A 20,000-nucleotide genomic window follows, 5' to 3' on the forward strand; every position below is an offset into this window, starting at 1 on the left:
AACATTTATTTTAGACATATTTTAAACTTTGTCTAGATAGTATTTAATTCATCTCAATTTTTTTTCATTGTTTTCATAAACATATCACCTTTATTTCATTCTTTTTTCTGTCTTTTGTTCTAAAAGGTCAGACATGTCTGTTTCTTTCCCCTCTTCTTTCCTTTTTCAGATATCTTCTGTCGTCCAAGGTATCTATTAGAGTTTATTTATTGTTCTAAATTGTTTTTGAAGTAATGAGGGGAATATTGTTTAGGGTGTTAAATAACACATTTCAAAATAAAATGTCCTGATGTCCTGGGTTTCACAGGGTTAAATACTGCAAGTTCAGGAAATAATCTGTATTTTTTTATTGCTAATAAATGTAACAGAGAGTGGATCAGACACACAGGAGCTCCTCTCTGCTGTGTGTTGTTTGTTGTTTGTTGTTTACTTGTTGCTCCTCAGGTTGCTGCATTAAGTCCTGCTGCCCTTTTTAATTGATCGCTGCCTCGGAGGATAATATCATTTCAGCCAGAAAGCTTTTTTCTTTATCCCAATCCATCCTGTTTTTCTGCAGATTTATCCGAGCGGAGGCGACGTGTGAGCGGCGGCGAGGGGGCGGGGCCGCGGGGGACCGGGGGAGGGGGTCGGCCGTCCCTCTTTAGTTTATTGGGTTACGTTTGGGAGCGGGTCGCCCACCAAATAGGATTTAGATTCAATGTCATTATAATAGATCTGCCGGTCGAGAAGGTAGAGGATCGATCGGCTTCAAAAATCAATCAGCGTCCGCGAGGCGAGCGGCGGCCTGAGGGGACGCTCCAACAGGAAGTCACAAAACCCCGACGCCGCCCGGACACACACAAAAAAAATAAAACAACAACTCCGTAAGACACGCGGTTTTACATAATCAGCAAAAAAAAACCTGTTCATCCTGTCCGGAGTCCCAGGGCCCAGAGAACTAAAGCCCACTGAACTTATCATCAAAATTATTATCATAATCATCAAGACTCGGTCTGAAGTTAAGGCCTTAAACATCTGACAGTCTTAAATAATCTTGAATTATTATTTAAAAGTCTGAAATAATCTGAATTTGAGGCCTTTAAAGGAGCTGATGTCAGTCTGAAGGCTTTAAAAATCCTTAAAAAGCCCCCCAGCCTCTGAGCTGTGATGTAATTTAATGATCACAGAGTTTGTTTGCTTGGCATTTTGTAAAGATAAATTATAAATATTTACAAATAAATATCTGATAAATATTTGATCATTTTGGGGTAATTGTTGCTGTCTTTGGAGTGTTTGTTTTGCTGTTTTTTAAAATAATTGTGTTTGTTTTATGTTATTTAATGCATTTTTTTCTGATGTTTAAATATATAATTTTACAAATATAAGTGTAGTTGTCTTAGTAGAAGTGTAGTGTTTTTTCAAATTTTATGGTTTTGTTTTGTTTTGTTTTGTTGTCTTTTGCTAATGCTCCAGTATTTTTTGGCTGGTTTGCTCTTTTTTGGCTTCATGTCTTTGAGAGAAATCTGGGTTTTAAAGGGTTAGTTCACCACACATCGCTAGCACACAGAAATCTGCAGGAGTGATTATGTTTTAATTTCACCACCAAGCAGAATATGTTTTCATGTGAGAGTGGCTGAGCGCTCTGAGAGGCTGTGGCTGCATTGATCTGTGATAAGTCATGTTGTGTCGGGGAGTCTCAGACGTCCTTCAGGTGCAGCCGCCGTGCTCGGCCTTTAAACTGCTCTGAAATTCTCCTCCAGCTTGCCTTGGAAAAGCTCTTCAAACATCTTGAATTTATTTCTGCTGGCTGCTGTCAGTGTCCGCCTCGCTCCACTTTATTTCTCTCTGTAAATCTAAACTTTTTAGTGATTCTGGCCGGGGAGTCTATCTCTAATTCTGTTATCTACTGGCCCAGTCTGGCCTCGGGGATGGATGCCATCAGTAATCCATTTATCAGTCCTGGCCGCCGGGCCTTCTTCCAAATGACAGCTGGCCTTTAGCAATCCCATTACATCCAGGAGCAGGATATGCTATGGAAATATGGGGGAGGGGAGCTCGCCAGCCGCCTCGTCACCGCTCACTCAGACTCGGCCAGATTTCCTCCCAGCTCCTGTTTTCTCTGTCTGCTCGCCGCCCGAGTTGCACTGAGCATGTGCAGATATCCAGGAAGTGAGATGTCTCGCTCAGCAGCTCTGGGAGAAACCAGTTTCCTTTAAAATCTTTCTTTTACTTTTAAAAATCCACAGGTCAGTCTGAGGGAGCTAACGCTAACACTAACACTAGCTGCTCCCAGGTGTTACAAAAGCAGCAGGTAAACAGAAACAACATCAACTTTAATTCACAGCCTCAGACCCAGAAAACAGTCTGATGCCAAACTGTAATTATCAGTAACGAGGCTTCAGGCTGATCTGAACAGCCTCTGTAGTGGCTGAAGTGGCTGCTGCTGTTAGCGCCGCCGCTGAAGCTCCGCCCACACTCCTCTGAAACGCTCTGCTCCGCCCACACTCCTCTGAAAAAGCAAGTGAGATCCTGGGAGTGAATGAATGGATGAATGGATAAAGGATGGATAAAGCAGTGAGTGAGTCAGTAAAGCAGTGAATGAGTGAGTCAGTAAAGCAGTCAGTAAGTGAGTCAGTAAAGCAGTGAGTGAGTCAGTAAAGCAGTCAGTAAGTGAGTCAGTGAAGCAGTCAGTAAGTGAGTCAGTAAAGCAGTGAGTCAGTCAGTAAAGCAGTGAGTGAGTGTGTCAGTAAAGCAGTGAGTGAGTGAGTAAAGCATGAGTGAGTGATTCAGTAAAGCAGTGAGTGAGTGAGTGAGTGAGTAAAGCAGTGAGTGAGTGAGTGAGTGAGTAAAGCAGTGAGTGAGTGAGTGAGTAAAGCAGTGAGTGAGTCAGTAAAGCAGTGAGTGAGTCAGTAAAGCAGTGAGTGAGTGAGTCAGTAAAGCAGTGAGTGAGTGAGTCAGTAAAGCAGTGACTGAGTCAGTAAAGCAGTGAGTGAGTCAGTAAAGCAGTGAGTGATTAAAGCAGTGAGTGAGTGAGTCAGTAAAGCAGTGAGTGATTAAAGCAGTGACTGAGTGATTAAAGCAGTGAGTGAGTCAGTAAAGCAGTGAGTGAGTGATTCAGTAAAGCAGTGAGTGAGTCAGTAAAGCAGTGAGTGAGTGAGTCAGTAAAGCAGTAAGTGAGTGATTCAGTAAAGCAGTGAGTGAATGAGTGAGTAAAGCAGTGAGTGAGTGAGTCAGTAAAGCAGTGAGTGACTCAATAAAGCAGTGTGTGACTCAGTAAAGTAGTGAGTGAGTGAGTAAAGCAGTGAGTGAGTCAGTAAAGCAGTGAGTGAGTCAGTAAAGCAGTGAGTGAGTGAGTGAGTGAGTGAAGCAGTGAGTGAGTGAGTCAGTAAAGCAGTGAGTGAGTGAGTCAGTAAAGCAGTGAGTGAGTGAGTCAGTAAAGCAGTGAGTGAGTGAGTGATTGAGTCAGTAAAGCAGTGAGTGAGTCAGTAAAGCTGTGAGTGAGTCAGTAAAGCAGTGAGTGAGTGAGTGAGTCAGTAAAGCAGTGAGTGAGTCAGTCAGTAAAGCAGTGAGTGAGTCAGTAAAGCAGTGAGTGAGTCAGTAAAGCAGTGTGTGACTCAGTAAAGTAGTGAGTGAGTGAGTAAAGCAGTGAGTGAGTGAGTCAGTAAAGCAGTGAGTGACTCAATAAAGCAGTGTGTGACTCAGTAAAGTAGTGAGTGAGTGAGTAAAGCAGTGAGTGAGTCAGTAAAGCAGTGAGTGAGTCAGTAAAGCAGTGAGTGAGTGAGTGAGTGAGTGAGTGAAGCAGTGAGTGAGTGAGTCAGTAAAGCAGTGAGTGAGTGAGTCAGTAAAGCAGTGAGTGAGTGAGTCAGTAAAGCAGTGAGTGAGTGAGTGATTGAGTCAGTAAAGCAGTGAGTGAGTCAGTAAAGCTGTGAGTGAGTCAGTAAAGCAGTGAGTGAGTGAGTGAGTCAGTAAAGCAGTGAGTGAGTCAGTCAGTAAAGCAGTGAGTGAGTGAGTCAGTAAAGCAGTGAGTGAGTGAGTCAGTAAAGCAGTGAGTGAGTGAGTGATTGAGTCAGTAAAGCAGTGAGTGAGTCAGTAAAGCTGTGAGTGAGTCAGTAAAGCAGTGAGTGAGTGAGTGAGTCAGTAAAGCAGTGAGTGAGTCAGTCAGTAAAGCAGTGAGTCAGTCAGTAAAGCAGTGATTGAGTCAGTAAAGCAGTGAGTGAGTCAGTAAAGCAGTGAGTGAGTGAGTGAGTCAGTAAAACAGTGAGTGAGTCAGTCAGTAAAGCAGTGAGTGAGTCAGTAAAGCAGTGAGTGAGTGAGTCAGTAAAGCAGTGAGTGAGTCAGTAAAGCAGTGAGTGAGTCAGTAAAGCAGTGAGTGAGTGAGTGATTGAGTCAGTAAAGCAGTGAGTGAGTGAGTGATTGAGTCAGTAAAGCAGTGAGTGAGTGAGTAAAGCAGTGAGTGAGTGAGTGAGTCAGTAAAGCAGTGAGTGAGTGAGTGAGTGAGTAAAGCAGTGAGTGAGTGAGTAAAGCAGTGAGTGAGTCAGTAAAGCAGTGAGTGAGTGAGTCAGTAAAGCAGTGAGTGAGTGAGTGAGTCAGTAAAGCAGTGAGTGAGTGAGTGAGTGAGTCAGTAAAGCAGTGAGTGAGTGAGTCAGTAAAGCAGTGAGTGAGTGAGTCAGTAAAGCAGTGAGTGAGTGAGTGAGTGAGTCAGTAAAGCAGTGAGTGAGTGAGTGAGTCAGTAAAGCAGTGAGTGAGTGAGTGAGTCAGTAAAGCAGTGAGTGAGTGAGTGAGTTGTGGTGAAAGTTGAGGTCAGGAGCAGAAAGTGAAGCAGCTGCAGGTTGGAGATGAACTGAAGGTACAGACTCTATTGATCCAGCCCTCGCTCTGCTGTGTGTGTGTGTGTGTGTGTGTGTGTGTGTGTGTGTGTGTGTGTGTGTGTGTGTGTGTGTGCGCATGCTTGTTCCAGTGCAATAGAAATCCATAACAGCGCTGTGCTCACCCATCCAGAGAGAGAGAGAGAGAATAGGGGAGCAGGAGTGAGAGGAGGGGCACGCACACACACATACACACTCTCTCTCTCTCTCTCTCTCTCTCTCTCTCTTTCTCTCTCTCACACACACACACACACACACACACACACACACAGAGTTTTTATGTAGTCTTTATTGGGCCTTTGATCCAAGGTGTGTAAGGAGCTCTCATCCCCTACTGTGTAACTCATAGAAACACACACACACACACACACACACACTCTCTCTCTCTCTCTCTCTCTCTCTCTCTCTCGAACACACACACTTTCTTTGTCTCTTTTCCTTTTATACCCACACACTCATGTATTTCTTACCAGGCAGCAGCTCCCTGCTGTGTATCTGTGTAGTCCATGTTACACACACACACACACACACACACACACACACACACATACTCACTCACACACACACACACACACACACACAAAAGGGGGATGATTTTGGGGCTGTCTTGGTGGACAATGGACAGACACGCCCATTACTTATGAAGCACAGGCCTCTCTCTCTCGCACTCACACACACTCACACTCACACACACACACACACACACACACACACACACACACACACACACACACACACACACACACACGTATAACAAAGGTTTCCTCCTTGTTGCACGTGGCCAAAATCTTCCAGAGGTCTTTGAACACAACCCTCACTGGGATTCTGTGTGTGTGTGTGTGTGTGGGGGTGTGTGTGGGTGTGTGTGCACTGTAACTAATGGCTTACAGCAGGACAGTGTGAAGTGAGCCTGTGAGTGTGTGTGTGTGTGTGTGTGTGTGTGTGTTAATCCAGGACAATAGAAGTGTGCCTGTTCAGTTGGAGAGACAGAGTCCTGCTGTTTGCAGCAGCTCGGCCTGAAAAGAAATTTTAAAAAGAAAATCAGTGTGAGGCGTGTGTGTGTGTGTGTGTGTGTGTGTGTGTGTGTGTGTGTGTGTGTGTGTGTCCCTGACAAAAGCTTAAAGAAAGCCACTCGGAGCTGCAGCACATCAACATGATTTGTGAGCCTCCGCCTGCTGCAGGTCGTCTGAGGCTCTGCTGTTGCAGAGAAATTAAGATGAAATTAAGAGACGTTTTATTTTGAAATGACCTGAGTTACAAAGTGATGCTGTCAGATTCACTGGATTCAAGGTAGAATATGTCTTAAAAAAGTCTGAAGTGTCCAGACCAAAAGGTTCAAACTAAATATGTCTGCTCAGCGTTTCTGTAGTTTGTGTTTGAGGTTTTGGTGAAAGTGCGTCTGTGGTGTTTTCAGGCTGAGACTCCACAGCCGCCAGGGTGTCTCTGTACTTTATACACTACTCACAAAAAGTTAGGGATATTTGGCTTTTGGGTGAAATTTATGGAAAATATAAAAAGTTCACGCTACAGTGATATTATATCATGAAAGTAGGGCATTTAAGTAGAAGCATACACTGGTGATTTCCTCATCTCAAACAATTTCTTGAAACAAAAGCCAACAACAGTGGTGGATATACCACAACAAAAAATGTCAATGTCTCAATAACTTGTCATGTGCCCTTGAGCATCAATTACAGCTTGACAGCGACGTCTCATGCTGTTCACAAGTCGACTTATTGTCTGCTGAGGCATGGCATCCCACTCTTCTTGAAGGGCGGCCCTCAGGACATTGAGGTTCTGGGGTACAGAGCTCCGAGCCTCTACACGGCGACTCAGCTGATCCCATAGGTTTTCTATGGAATGCAGGTCTGGAGAAAGTGCAGGCCACTCCATCTGAGGTACCCCAGTCTCCAGCAGCCGTTCCCTAATGATACGACCTCGATGAGCTGGAGCATCAAACACCTGATGTGAATTTTGCCGTTAAACTCCTTGTTAGAGAACAGCAACTTGTGCAAAAAGTACTGAAACACTGAACAGTTGGATATGTGCATTCAAAAGTTTACAGAAGGTCACATTAAGTTCACCTGTAAAGGTTAGAATGCATTTTAGGTTCATCCTGAAATTTCACCCGAAAGCCGAATATCCCTAACTTTTTGTGAGTAGTGTATGTGCAATAACGTGACAGCAGCGCAAGTGTAAAACAATTACACTTAATTACAATTAATTTAAAAAAATAATAATAATCCTGACAAGAAAAACCTGAGAAGAAATCATGTTGTGGAAAAAGTCTGAAATAAAACCAAATGAGGCTCAGTTTCCTCCAGAGACTTTTCCCGTTTCAGCAGCAACTCAGACGAGTCAACTTCCTGTCTCTCTCTCTCTGTCTCTTTCTCTCTCTCTCTCTGTCTCTCTCTCTCTCTCTCTCACTCTCTCTCTCTCTCTCTCTCTCTCTCTCTCTCTCTCTGTCTTTCTCTCTCTCTGTCTCTCTCCCAGGCTGCCTGTCTAACCTTCCTCCCAACGCCAAGAAGATCTCCAACTCGTACGAGGAGCGGAGGAAACAGGCCACCGCCATCGTGCTGCTTGGCGTCATCGGGGCCGAGTTCGGCGCCGAGATTGAGCCTCCAAAGGGCGCGGCCCGGGCTCGGACCGGCGGCCAGGTGCCCGAGGGCTTCGGCCCGACCAGTGGCGGGTCGTCCAACTACTCCCTGGCCAGACACACATGTAAGTACTGAGGAAATACACACACACACACACATAGACACACATCTGCAAAAACACACAAGACAGCAACATACTTCTTATGGAAGAGCGTTCATTGGGACCACAGAAGAAAAAAAAAAAATAAAAATTTGTTTTTGAGATTAATGTCAGAAATCTGAGAATAATTTTTCTCTCAGCATTCGTCCAAAAGAAGCTCAAGAGTCTCCATCAACAGCCTGTCCCTGTCCTCAAGCCCCCCTTACCTCCCTCATAGCTCATCATGTCTGCTGAGGTGCTGGGACACGTGGCTCAACATGAGCGTGGGACACACAGGAAATAAAAACAGCTCACACACACACCTGCTTTAGGGGTTTGTTTTCCTGAGGTACTGAGGCTACCTGACACAGCGAGCCAGGGAGCACGCTCTGTCCGAATCACTGTGAGGATGCTTTGGATGGATGGATGGATGGATGGATGGATGTACTATTGATCCCAAACTGGTGAATTGTTGTGTTCCAGCAGCAGCACAACACACAGGAACACAGCAACAACAGCAGAGCTACACAAAACCTACCAAAACACACCAGAAGAGGCAAATATCTATCTTTAGAAAAATGATTAAACACAAGTCACAAAATAAATGAAGTAGATCAATACAAAAAGAAAAACCCTTTGCATGCCCTGTAAGTGCAATAAAAAATAAAATATACTAAAATATATCTATAGAATATCTATCGACCTCTCACCTTTTGAACACCTTTGCACAGAATGTATGTAGAATTAAATACATCAGAAAAAGATATATACAACATATTTATAAAATAGATAATTTTTAATATAATTGTCCAGCCTTATAGAAAACATTTTATATAATATATATAATTTAACTTATAAATATATGCGTACAGGAGGCTTTGTGTGTTTGTTTGTGTTGCACTGTGCGGCTGCACACATTCACCTCAGCGTTACTGACCTCACTAGTTTACTTTATAGGCCTTCTGCAAGAAAAAACACATGTCCAGTGGGAACATTACAGACAAATCACAGCAACTGAGGAATGACAGGAATATCACAGGAATATCACAAGAATATCATAGGAATATCACAGGAATATCACAGGAATATTACAGGAATATCAGGAATATCACAGGAATATTACAGGAATATCAGGAATATCACAGGAATATCACAGGTGACAGTGTTAAAGCCCTGGTGTAGCTCGCTCTCTGCTCCTGATGTAAACAAACTCTTCTGCTGACGCCGTGACATCAGTTGAATCTTTACAGCTGTTGCCATGGCAACAGGAGCCACCTGGAAATACTCGCCTCTACCTGTTCTGTTTCTATGGTTTCAACACACTCGGCTGCAGGTAATGATCATCACGCCGCTGTGTGAGGGCGGCGCCGCTCCGTCAGGTCGGCTGTGGGACCCGTGGCGAGCGCGCGGCGGCCCCCCTCAGGGCCCCAGGCCACTGCTTTTCAAACACACGCAACTACACAAGTTGCTAAGTAGAAACTTGAGCGTCGGATTAGAGTTCAGGAGAGACACGGAATTGATTTTCACCCACCAAGCCTGACACCTTAAGGAGCTTGACACACACACACACACACACTCACACACTCACACACACACACACACACACACACACACACACACACACACACACACTCACACGGAGGGGCTTAGCCCGGCCCGTGCCACGCTGTGCCCGGGGTGCTGTACCTTGTTGGGCATCAAACCTGCACTAAGCAGACCTTCTCTTCCATCCCGCTGCTCCTGAGCCCTGATTGGCTGCCCGGGGGGGGGGATCCGCCCGGCGACAGATCCTGGAGACCCACTGATAGGCTGTGGAGCGTGATGCGCTTAGCTGGACCTGTGTGCAGCGGCCGGCTCACCTGTGTGCTGCGGTCAGGCCTGTGGAGCGTGCACACACACACGCACACACACACGCACACACACGCACACACACACACACACACACACAGTTGAATAGTAGCCTCTCCTTTAACTCTGTGTAAAGTCGGCCAGTGTTTGTTTTTGTTTGATTTTTTCACTGAGGAAGACCAGAGTGCTGGTTTTCAAAGTGGGGTCCGCGGCCCCCTGGGGTCCTGAAGGTCCTACAGGGGGCCCTGCGCCAAATGACTAGTTTAAATGTTTAAATGAAAGGTGTCTCAATGCAGCCATAAAAAATATAGTCCATCATTAGTGATCTGTCCTTTAAATATATTGATTTAATAATTATGAGTATAGTTTTCTTATATTTTTGTGCACATTTTCATGTAATTTGCTGTTTTTTTCCCAGTGTTCTGGGAAATTTTTGTTGCTAATCACCTTTTTTCTGATACTTTTTTGGGGGAAAAAATTCTCAGGTTTGAAAGGATTAATTTTTGCTGTAAATGAAGTTAGTAGAAATGACTTGACAAAAAAGCCTGAGTGATCATCTTCACTCGATGTTATAATCTCATCTCTTTGATATTCAGTGCAAACAAAAACATATTTTCTTATCAGGACCTCCAAGACAAATGATGAGACGGGCGTCTGGAGCTCAGTGACCGGCTGTACCTTTAAGGCCTGTAAGGGTCACGCCCCTTTAAGCTCCTCCCCCCCTCAGGAACAGTCCAGGCGGCTCATCATGGCCGACTGGAAACGAGCGCCGCTTTGATTTCCTTCCTCTGTGACTCCGCCTCCTTTTTCTCCGTCTGGGTTCTGCTGTACGTTCTACCTCACACACGTTCTCCACGTTCTCCACGTTCTCCCTCAGTCTGCAGTCTCTCCATCTGCACCCCCCACCCCCCCACCCAGTTATGAAATTGAAAGATGGATTGTTGTTGCTGGCATACAGAGCAGTGTGTGTGTGTGTGTGTGTGTGTGTGTGTGTGTGTGTGTGTGTGTGTGTGTGTGTGTGTGTGTGTTTGATGAATGAGAGCTGTCCACCAGGGTGGTGGTGGTGGTGGTGGTGTGTGTGTGTGGGGGGGGTACAGTAATGTACAGTATAGATTGATGTTTTCATACGGGGTGGGGAGGTGGGGTGCAGGGGAAGATGGGAAAAGGGAAGAAATGGATGGATGAAGGATGGCTGGATGATGGATGGATGATGCAGTGGAGATGTGATCACTGATGCAGCGTAAACACAGTCTGCTCTCACAACACGCAAACACCTGGGAGCCGCCGTGCTGAACCTGTGGGGGGGACTGCCGGTCCTCCTCTGGTCCTCCTCTGGTCCTCCTCTAGTCCTCCTCTGGTCCTCCGGTCCTCCTCTGGTCCTCCTCTGGTCCTCCTCTAGTCCTCCTCTGGTCCTCCTCTGGTCCTCCTCTGGTCCTCCTCTAGTCCTCTGGTCCTCCTCTGGTCCTCCTCTGGTCCTCCTCTAGTCCTCCTCTAGTCCTCTGGTCCTCCTCTGGTCCTCCTCTGGTCCTCCTCTAGTCCTCCTCTAGTCCTCTGGTCCTCCTCTGGTCCTCCTCTGGTCCTCCTCTGGTCCTCCTCTGGTCCTCCTCTGGTCCCCCTCTAGTCCTCCTCAAGTCCTTCTCTGGTCCTCTGGTCCTCCTCTGGGCCTCCTCTGGTCCCCCTCTAGTCCCCCTCTAGTCCCCCTCTAGTCCTCCTCTGGTCCTCCTCTGGTCCTCCTCTGGTCCCCCTCTAGTCCTCCTCTAGTCCTCCTCTGGTCCTCTGGTCCTCCTCTGGTCCTCCTCTGGTCCTCCTCTGGTCCTCCTCTGGTCCCCCTCTAGTCCCCCTTTAGTCCTCCTCTGGTCCTCCTCTAGTCCTCCTCTGGTCCTCTGGTCCTCCTCTGGTCCTCTAGTCCTCCTCTAGTTCTCCTATGGTCCTGTGATCCCCCTCTGGTCCTCCACTGGTCCTCCTCTGGAGTCACTGTTTTTTAGGCCCTCGCCCTCCATCGGAGAGAGGGCCTATTGTTTTTGTACTGTTTTTTATTATTATTATACTTACGCCACTTTGACGCTTAATTTGACCCCCTAAACATGCTCAAAAACTCACCAAATTTGGCACGCACCCCAGGTCTGGCGAAAAATTCGATAAAATGGCAACTCGAACCCCCAAAGTGCAAAAATGGGCTCTCTAGCGCCACCTAGGCACACTAAATCGGCCGCTGCGGCCCACAGCAATGTCATAGAAAGACCAAATCAGCGCCGAAACGTAGGTCTCATCAAGGCCGAGATTTCACGCGCTCACCCCCCCCCACCTAAAATCAACAGGAAGTCCGCAATTTGCCTTTCAAAGTAAATGTCGGGCCCCGAAATTGCGCGTTGAACAAAATTTATCTCCTCCGAGGCCGTAAATCGTGGCGGCTCAAAAAGCTAATACATGAAAGAGGATACAGTGCTGAACAAAAGTTGTTAAAGGTTTATTATTAATTCGAACCGTTTGGGATTTATAAGCGTCGTTTTTTCCATGGAGTTTGGCGTAAACAGGCGCACACTTGGCGCTAATTAGGCCCATGGCATCTAAAGTAAACGTCGCACGGCTTCGAAAATTATGCCACACGAAAGAGGACGAAAATTCCCACAAAAATATGAAATTAATTTTTAAATTGGAACAAGTTTGTGGCCGCTGACAAGACTTTTCGACCATTTTGGACCCTGGTGTCCTCTCCTCTGCACTCTGCCCGCTCATGTGACTCACTCTAGGTAACGGACAGTTCCGCAATACACACCCATTATAAACCGTCAGCGGGAGCAGAAAAAACAGTCAAACTAAAACTGCCATAATTCAAAAACTGTACAAGATAGCAAAATCATGTAAATACAAGATTTATAGAGCCGAGTCTTGTGCCTCGTTTAAACTTCGAATTGCGTCTGTAACTCAAACGATGTCCGAGCGGCGTTACCTCAAACATGGGTGGGTTTGATCGATTTCTCTATTGGATTGAATGAGGATTTCTCTGTGTGCCTGCATTTTGGTCTGATCATGACACAGCTGCCAGTACTCATGTATAGGCGCAGTACTCATGTCACTCACACACTAGGAAGTCCTAGGCCTTTCAAAATAAAAGCCCAAAACTCTTTCCAACTGAAAGCACCGAAAAATACCCTTACAAACGGGAAAAATGGATAAATTGTCTGCACTTCAATGACATCGTGGCGGACCGGCACCGGTGTGAGGGCCGACCAACGCTGCTTGCAGCTTTAATTTTTTGTTTTTTTTTTTGTTTTTTTTGTTTAGTTGCTTCTCTTCCTGTTTCTGTCCGTCTTTGTTCTCTCTTCTCTCTAAAACCTGAGGGATCCCTCTCTCATCCACCAACACACAGCCTCATCCCTTTACCTTCACACCTCACTCAGAGAGAGAGACAGACAGAGAGAGAGACAGACAGAGAGAGAGACAGACAGAGAGAGAGACAGACAGAGAGAGACTCAAACTGTATTTCCTGACTGGATCTGCTCTCAGTTTGTCAGCACATTCATGTTTTCATTCTTCATTCTCCCCATCTTCTCCTCTTCCTGCTCGCCTTTCACTTTCTCAACTCAATCCCTCCTTCTTTTCTTCCTTCCTTCCTTCCCTTCTGACCTTCTTCCTTCCTCCCCAACCTTTCACCTCCGCTCCTCCTCCTCTCCTTCCTTCCTCCTCTCCTTCCTCCCCTCCTTCCTTCCTGCTTCCTCTCCCCTCTAATTGTCCCTCCTCTGTTTCAAGCTGCTTTCCTTTTACTTTCCTTCCTTCCTTCCTTAGTTTCTTCCTTCCTCTCCTTTCTGTCCTCCTCTAATCTCTAATTGCTGTTAATGCAACATGACCCCCCCCCCCCACACACACACACACAGCTCTAATTCCAGCTGTGTGTTAATGTTTCTTGCTGTAATGAGCAGCTCATTCAGTCTCACCCGCCGCTGCAAATAACTAACAACTTACAGCACAAATTAAAGTAAATATTTAAAAAATCTATTGAAAATCTATATAAATCAAGTCAATATCTGAAAACTAAATGAAACATATAACAAACAAATATATTTAAAAATTTATATAAATCAAATTAATATATTAAAATACGATATAGGCTATAAAAACTAAAGATCTAAAAGATATAAATCAAATTAAGACAAAAATATAAAATATATGTAACATATATAAGTAGATTAAAAGGGAATCAAAGAAATACATAATAATTAAAAAATATAATAGAGAAACTAAACGAGTGACCGTCCCGTCAGGAGACAGGAGACAGCACAGCACGTCACTATAATCAATAATAATTAATCAATTCAGGGAGAGGAGCGTCCCGATTCACAGCCGCTATGTTTCCTGTCATTCACTTTTTGTTTTTTTTTGTGGAGCTGTTAGTGCAGGAATATTTCATTTTCTGTAAGATGCTGCCAATCTTTTTTATTATGATTATTATTATTTATACATTTACCATTTAAGGTTTTACCATCAGACCCTGAGCAGGCAGCTTCACTCATCTGACCTTTATCATCTAATCAGCACAAATACAGTTTTCTTCAAAATGATTTTTTTTTTGTGATGATTTTCAGTGTTGGTTTTTAGTATTTTGGTTTTTGCTTTTTTTTTTTTTTTTTTTTTTTTTTTTTTTTACAAATGTTTTGCATTTCTTTCTGATTTGCTGATGACGTCATTATGTCAAATAGCAGTTTGGCTTGTGTTCAGTGTTACATGTGTGAGAGCATTAAATCAGAAGCATCCCTCATCTGACCTTTCCACAGCAGCACAGTTTTCTGCTCATTGCTTCTTCCATCATGATCTTGTATTAATAATGTAAATAATACTTTCTGCTGATGAGCTGCTCTCTGCCCTGAGCTGAACACCTGAGCTCAGGTCAGCCGGAGCAGAGAGAGGAAACCGTTCAGGTGATCCTCTCAGCTTCTGTGTTCCTGCAGCTTCTGGTCGGTCCAATTAATCTGAGGGGCCCCTGGAAGACCCCCAGGGGCCCCCGGGGGCCCCGGGCCACACTTTGGACACCAGTGTAATAAAACACATCACCACCACACACACTGCATGTGTGTGTGTGTGTGTGTGTGTCGTCGTCTGCGGCCGTAGCACAGCAGCTAACCGCGTTAGCGCTGCCGTCCGTCTCCTGCAGTCTCTATCAGCCTTAACGAGCTAGCATGACGATGCTAACGCGGTTAGCGCCCGATCTGTCACTGCCGCCATGCATCAGAGCGGCGGCCGCCAGCCATGCTAACACGGTTAGCGTGGAGCTATATCGCTCATAGACCTGTCCATATAGGCTGAGTGTGTATGTGTGTGTGTGTGTGTGTGTGTGTGTGTGTGTGTGTGTGTAAACCAATAAGGGGGGGGGTGCTTTGCCATTTAAGGCGGGCTGATGATGAAATGCCAGGAGATTCACATGATGAGATTATGTTTGTGTCTGGAGACTGCAGGACCTTTAGAGCGACCGCACGATTATAAATATTGTTTATTTTTTCATTTTCTGACGGATTAGCATAAACATTATCTGTGAAAAGTACGACGAGCTTTATTGATCCCTGATTGATTGGATTTGGGGCTATTACAGCAGCAAAGGAAAGGGATATGAATAAAAAATACAATCATATTATTTTTTATTTGTTTGTCTAACACACACACACACACACTGAGCACTGAGCGTCATAAATATTCTGCTGCCATGTGTTATAACATTTATTTTGAAAAGTTTGCCTCTGGTTGTTAAGAGTTTCACATCAAACAGCAGAAGAAGAAGAAAACAGGAGCAGAGGAAGTAAATAACAACAACAGAAAACAAACAAACAGTAAAGTTTTCATCAACTTTACTCTCAGATGCAGACAGACAGTGTTCTGCTCCATGTTCTGTGTGTTCTGTGTGTTCTGCTCCATGTTCTGTATGTTCTGTGTGATGAGCTGATCCTAGATCAGATGGTCATCTTAATGTGTCTTCGTAATCTGTGTGTCCCTGGTTTGATCTAATCTGACCTCCTGTAATCTGATCTGCTTTGATGTGATGATCTAATCTCAGCTGATGTAATGTGCCGGCCAGGTGTGTGTGTGTGTGTGTGTGTGTGTGTGTGTGTGTGTGTTCAGGTACTGATGTGTGTGTTGTTTGCAGGTAAGGCGCTGACCTTCCTGCTGCTGCAGCCTCCCAGCCCCAAGCTGCCCCCCCACAGCACCATCCGCCGCACCGCCATCGACCTGATTGGCCGAGGCTTCACCGTCTGGGAGCCATATATGGACGTGTCGGCGGTGCTCATGGGACTGCTGGAGCTGTGTGCCGACGCCGAGAAGCAGCTGGCCAAGTGAGTCCTCACACACACACACACACACACACACACACACACACACACACACACAGTCTGTTTCCTGTTGTCTGTCTGTGTCCCTGCTGGCCACCGTCCTCTCCCTCTCTGACTGTGAGCCAATCCGATCAGAGGAAAACGCCGTCTGATTGGCTGCCTGATACGCTGCTGTACGGAACGCGGTGGTGTCTGGATCTCCTGGATGGAAGTCGACTCAGAGTTACTCATCTGTTCATTTTGAGGATCTCTGTTAGCTGAGGTCTGATGTCGCTGAAATACCCAGACCCCGCCTCAAAGACACAAAGACCCCGCCTCAAACGCACAAAGACCCCGCCTCAACGACCCCGCCTCAACGACCCCGCCTCAACGACCCCGCCTCAAACGCACAAAGACCCCGCCTCAACGACCCCGCCTCAACGACCCCGCCTCAAACGCACAAAGACCCCGCCTCAAAGACCCCGCCTCAAACACACAAAGACCCCACCTCAAAGACCCCGCCTCAAAGACCCCGCCTCAACGACCCCGCCTCAAACACACAAAGACCCCACCTCAAAGACCCCGCCTCAAAGACCCCGCCTCAACGACCCCGCCTCAAACACACAAAGACCCCACCTCAAAGACCCCGCCTCAACGACCCCGCCTTAACGACCCCGCCTCAACGACCCCGCCTCAAACGCACAAAGACCCCGCCTCAACGACCCCGCCTCAACGACCCCGCCTCAAACGCACAAAGACCCCGCCTCAAAGACCCCGCCTCAAACACACAAAGACCCCACCTCAAAGACCCCGCCTCAAAGACCCCGCCTCAACGACCCCGCCTCAAACACACAAAGACCCCACCTCAAAGACCCCGCCTCAACGACCCCGCCTCAACGACCCCGCCTCAAACGCACAAAGACCCCGCCTCAAAGACCCCGCCTCAAACGCACAAAGACCCCACCTCAAAGACCCCACCTCAAAGACCCCGCCTCAAAGACCCCGCCTCAACGACCCCGCCTCAAACGCACAAAGACCCCGCCTCAAACACACAGACCCCGCCTCAAAGACCCCGCCTCAACGACCCCGCCTCAAACGCACAAACACCCCGCCTCAAAGACCCCGCCTCAACGACCCCGCCTCAAACGCACAAACACCCTCAGACTGAGCAGAACGTCACATCGTCACGTCACAACGCCACATCGTCACGTGACATTGTCACATTGTCACATCATCACGTCACTACGTCACAACGCCACATCGTTACAACGCCACATCGTCATGTCACAATGTCACATCGTCACTACGTCATAAGGCCACATGGTCACAACACCACATTGTCACAACGTCACGTCGCTACGTCACAACGCCAAATCGTCACAATGTCACTACGTCACAACGTCACGTCACATCATCACATCGTTACAACGTCACAAAGTCACAACGTCACAACGTCACATCGTCACGTCATAACGTCACGTCACAATGTTACATTGTCACATTGTCACAACATCACATCGTCACAATGTCACGTTACATTGTCACATCGTCACAATGTTACAACGTTACATTGTCACAACGTTACATCATCACATCACGTCACAACTTCAGAACGTCACGTCACTACGTCACAATAATAGTCAAATAAATAAATATAAATGAATAAATATAAAAGTATATAAATATTTACTTTTATTTACTTCTATGTATTTTTATTCATTTAATTGTTGCACAGTGAAAATGGTTTTGTTAGGTAAGTTTATTTTGTTTATGAAGTTAATTCCAGTACACACACACACTCACACACACACACACACACACACACACACACACACACACACACACACACACACACAGTGTTACCATACCCAGAGGAAACACAGGCTGGCACATAAACAAGACATCTGTGGTTTGTGTCCCCAAATCAATCGATTGATCCATTGATTGGTCCGTCTGCAGGACACACACACACACACACACACACACACACACTCATGACTCGCCAGACGTAAGAGGATGTAGTGCAGACGTACACACTTCAGTGGTATGCTTCATTTGAGTCCACACACACACACACACACACACACACACACACACACACACACTCACACACACACACACACACACACACACACACACACACACACTCAGAAACACTCAGGGATTATGGGGCTCGGAGCTGACACACTGAGTTATGGATATCAGGCTGTAATCTGATTGGAGGACATTATGATGATGTAATGATGTCTGCGTTGCTCTGACATGAGAGAGACCTGTGTGTGTGTGTGTGTGTGTGTGTGTGTGTGTGTGTTAATGTTGTTTCATGTTCTTTATGTATTTGAACATTTTCAAAAGCTTTTACTTTGATAGAAACGATGTGAAGCTGCTGGTGAAGATGCACTTCCTGTTGTATTCAGGTTAAAGGTGCATTCTGTGTGTTTTTAACATCAATATTTCACTGGCAGATCAATACTTCCATTAGAGATGCACTGATAGTGATGATCAGTAATAATCTGATGTGGTCAAATGATAACTGATCTCTTCAGTTTAGTGTTTAAACTGGAAACTGGTGAACAGAAACCGTCACCATGCTGGGAAAAAAAAAACCTCTCTCTTCATCCTCCTCCTCTTCCTCAGCGCTAACCCCACATTCACTCTCGCTGTGGGCGGAGCTTTGTCCGCTCGCCGTTTCTCCTCGCTACACTTCCTTTTTTCCGTGTCGGTGATTTTCATAGCTTCCTATTGGACGCGGTGATATCAGTCTGGCCCCGTGCTGCGCTGTGATTGGCCGACAGCTACACACCCGCCGCCCAAAGGCCGACGCCCAGAGGAGCTCCATAGCAGCCGTTTCACTGCAGGCGGAGCGTTTTGTCCAACGGGACGTGGCTGCAGGAAATGACCTGTAGTGACACCCGTCAGGCAGGACAGGTGTCTCAGCAGACCCGTTAGGACTACATTTCCCATCAGCCTCGTTGCTTCCTGCCCCCCAATCAACATGTTGGATGTGATTTTTCTAGAAACTCTGAAAGCTACAGCTCTGTTCACTGTGGAAGAACAGCGCCCCCTTCCTGCTCTCTGTGTGTGTGTGTGTGTGTGTGTGTGTGTGATGATCTCCTCCCTGCTGCCAACATGAGTTGATCCCATTAAGGTTGAAACTCGAGCTCAGCTAGCCGCTCAAATGAGTACAGATATGTCTGCTTGTAAAGTGTGTGTGTGTGTGTGTGTGTGTGTGTGTGTGTGTGTGTGTGTGTGTGTGTGTCTGTGTGTGTCTGTGTGTGTGTCTGTGTGTGTGTGTGTGTGTGTGTGTTGTATTGCCTCATGAGCGGAGAGGAGAGGAGAACACAGCACAGTTCATTGTGGCTGGTTTGTTTTTACAGAAGAGAGAGTGAATAGAATCGGTGTGACGTAGATCTAGAAATGATAGAAAAGTTAGGAAACTAAAAATCTCTGTCAGTTGAGTCTACATGGTCCTCACAGCACGCCTTGAACAAACCAAACTGTTTTCTCTCAGCCACATGGTGGCGCTATAACTCTCTCTCACTCACACACACATACAAACACACACACACTCACACACACACACACACATGTATAATTCATGGTGTGATGAGTGCAGTTTGTTTGAGAGGTGAACAGCAGGAGGCTGATCAATGGATACACAGAATAATATCACTGCATTATGATAAGGTGGGGGCATGTTTACATGCCAACACACACACACACACACACACACACACACACACACACACATCTGTGTTTTAGTATTCATTCATTGCCAGCAGATTGAAAGGTAAAGAGAGAGAGAGAGAGAGAGAGAGAGAGAGGAGGTTAAATGTAAACCACAGAACAGGCTTTCTACAGGACACACACACACACACACACACACACACACACACACACACACACACACGCAGAGAGGGTCTATTTCCATGCAGCTGACTTGCAGCAGGGCTCTTTGTCCCTGATCCTCCAACCAGTCATCAATACACTCCCTGCAGAGCCGTGTGTGTGTGTGTGTGTGTGTGTGTGTGTGTGTGTGTGATAATCCCTGTTCAATGGGCAGAGATTTGAAAAAGCTCCCGTTGTAGAGAACACACATTTTCAATTATTTTCAATTATCGTTAATCTCATTTTAATGGAAACGCTGATTGGACTGTGAGATTAACTCTCCACATAGATCAGAGCCTAAATATGAAGCGTGTTAAAGCTGAAGCCGTCTGATTGTTGAAAGCAGCTGAGGAGCCGAGACGTCAGGCAGACGGCACAGGGACAACAA

General features: G+C 46.1%; 1 protein-coding gene across 1 annotated transcript in view; it reads left to right on the forward strand.

Moving 5' to 3' along the window:
• The window catches only part of wdr7 (WD repeat domain 7), a 111,408-nt gene that overhangs the window by 66,235 nt on the left and 25,173 nt on the right, over positions 1–20,000 (forward strand). The window contains exons 26-27 of the mRNA XM_030065735.1: positions 7,338–7,565; positions 15,562–15,748. Coding sequence (XP_029921595.1) covers positions 7,338–7,565; positions 15,562–15,748 — 415 coding nt within the window. The remainder of the gene's footprint in view (positions 1–7,337; positions 7,566–15,561; positions 15,749–20,000) is intronic.

This window comes from Myripristis murdjan, chromosome 12 (genome assembly GCF_902150065.1).
Source record: "Myripristis murdjan chromosome 12, fMyrMur1.1, whole genome shotgun sequence".
Lineage (NCBI taxonomy): Eukaryota > Metazoa > Chordata > Actinopteri > Holocentriformes > Holocentridae > Myripristis > Myripristis murdjan.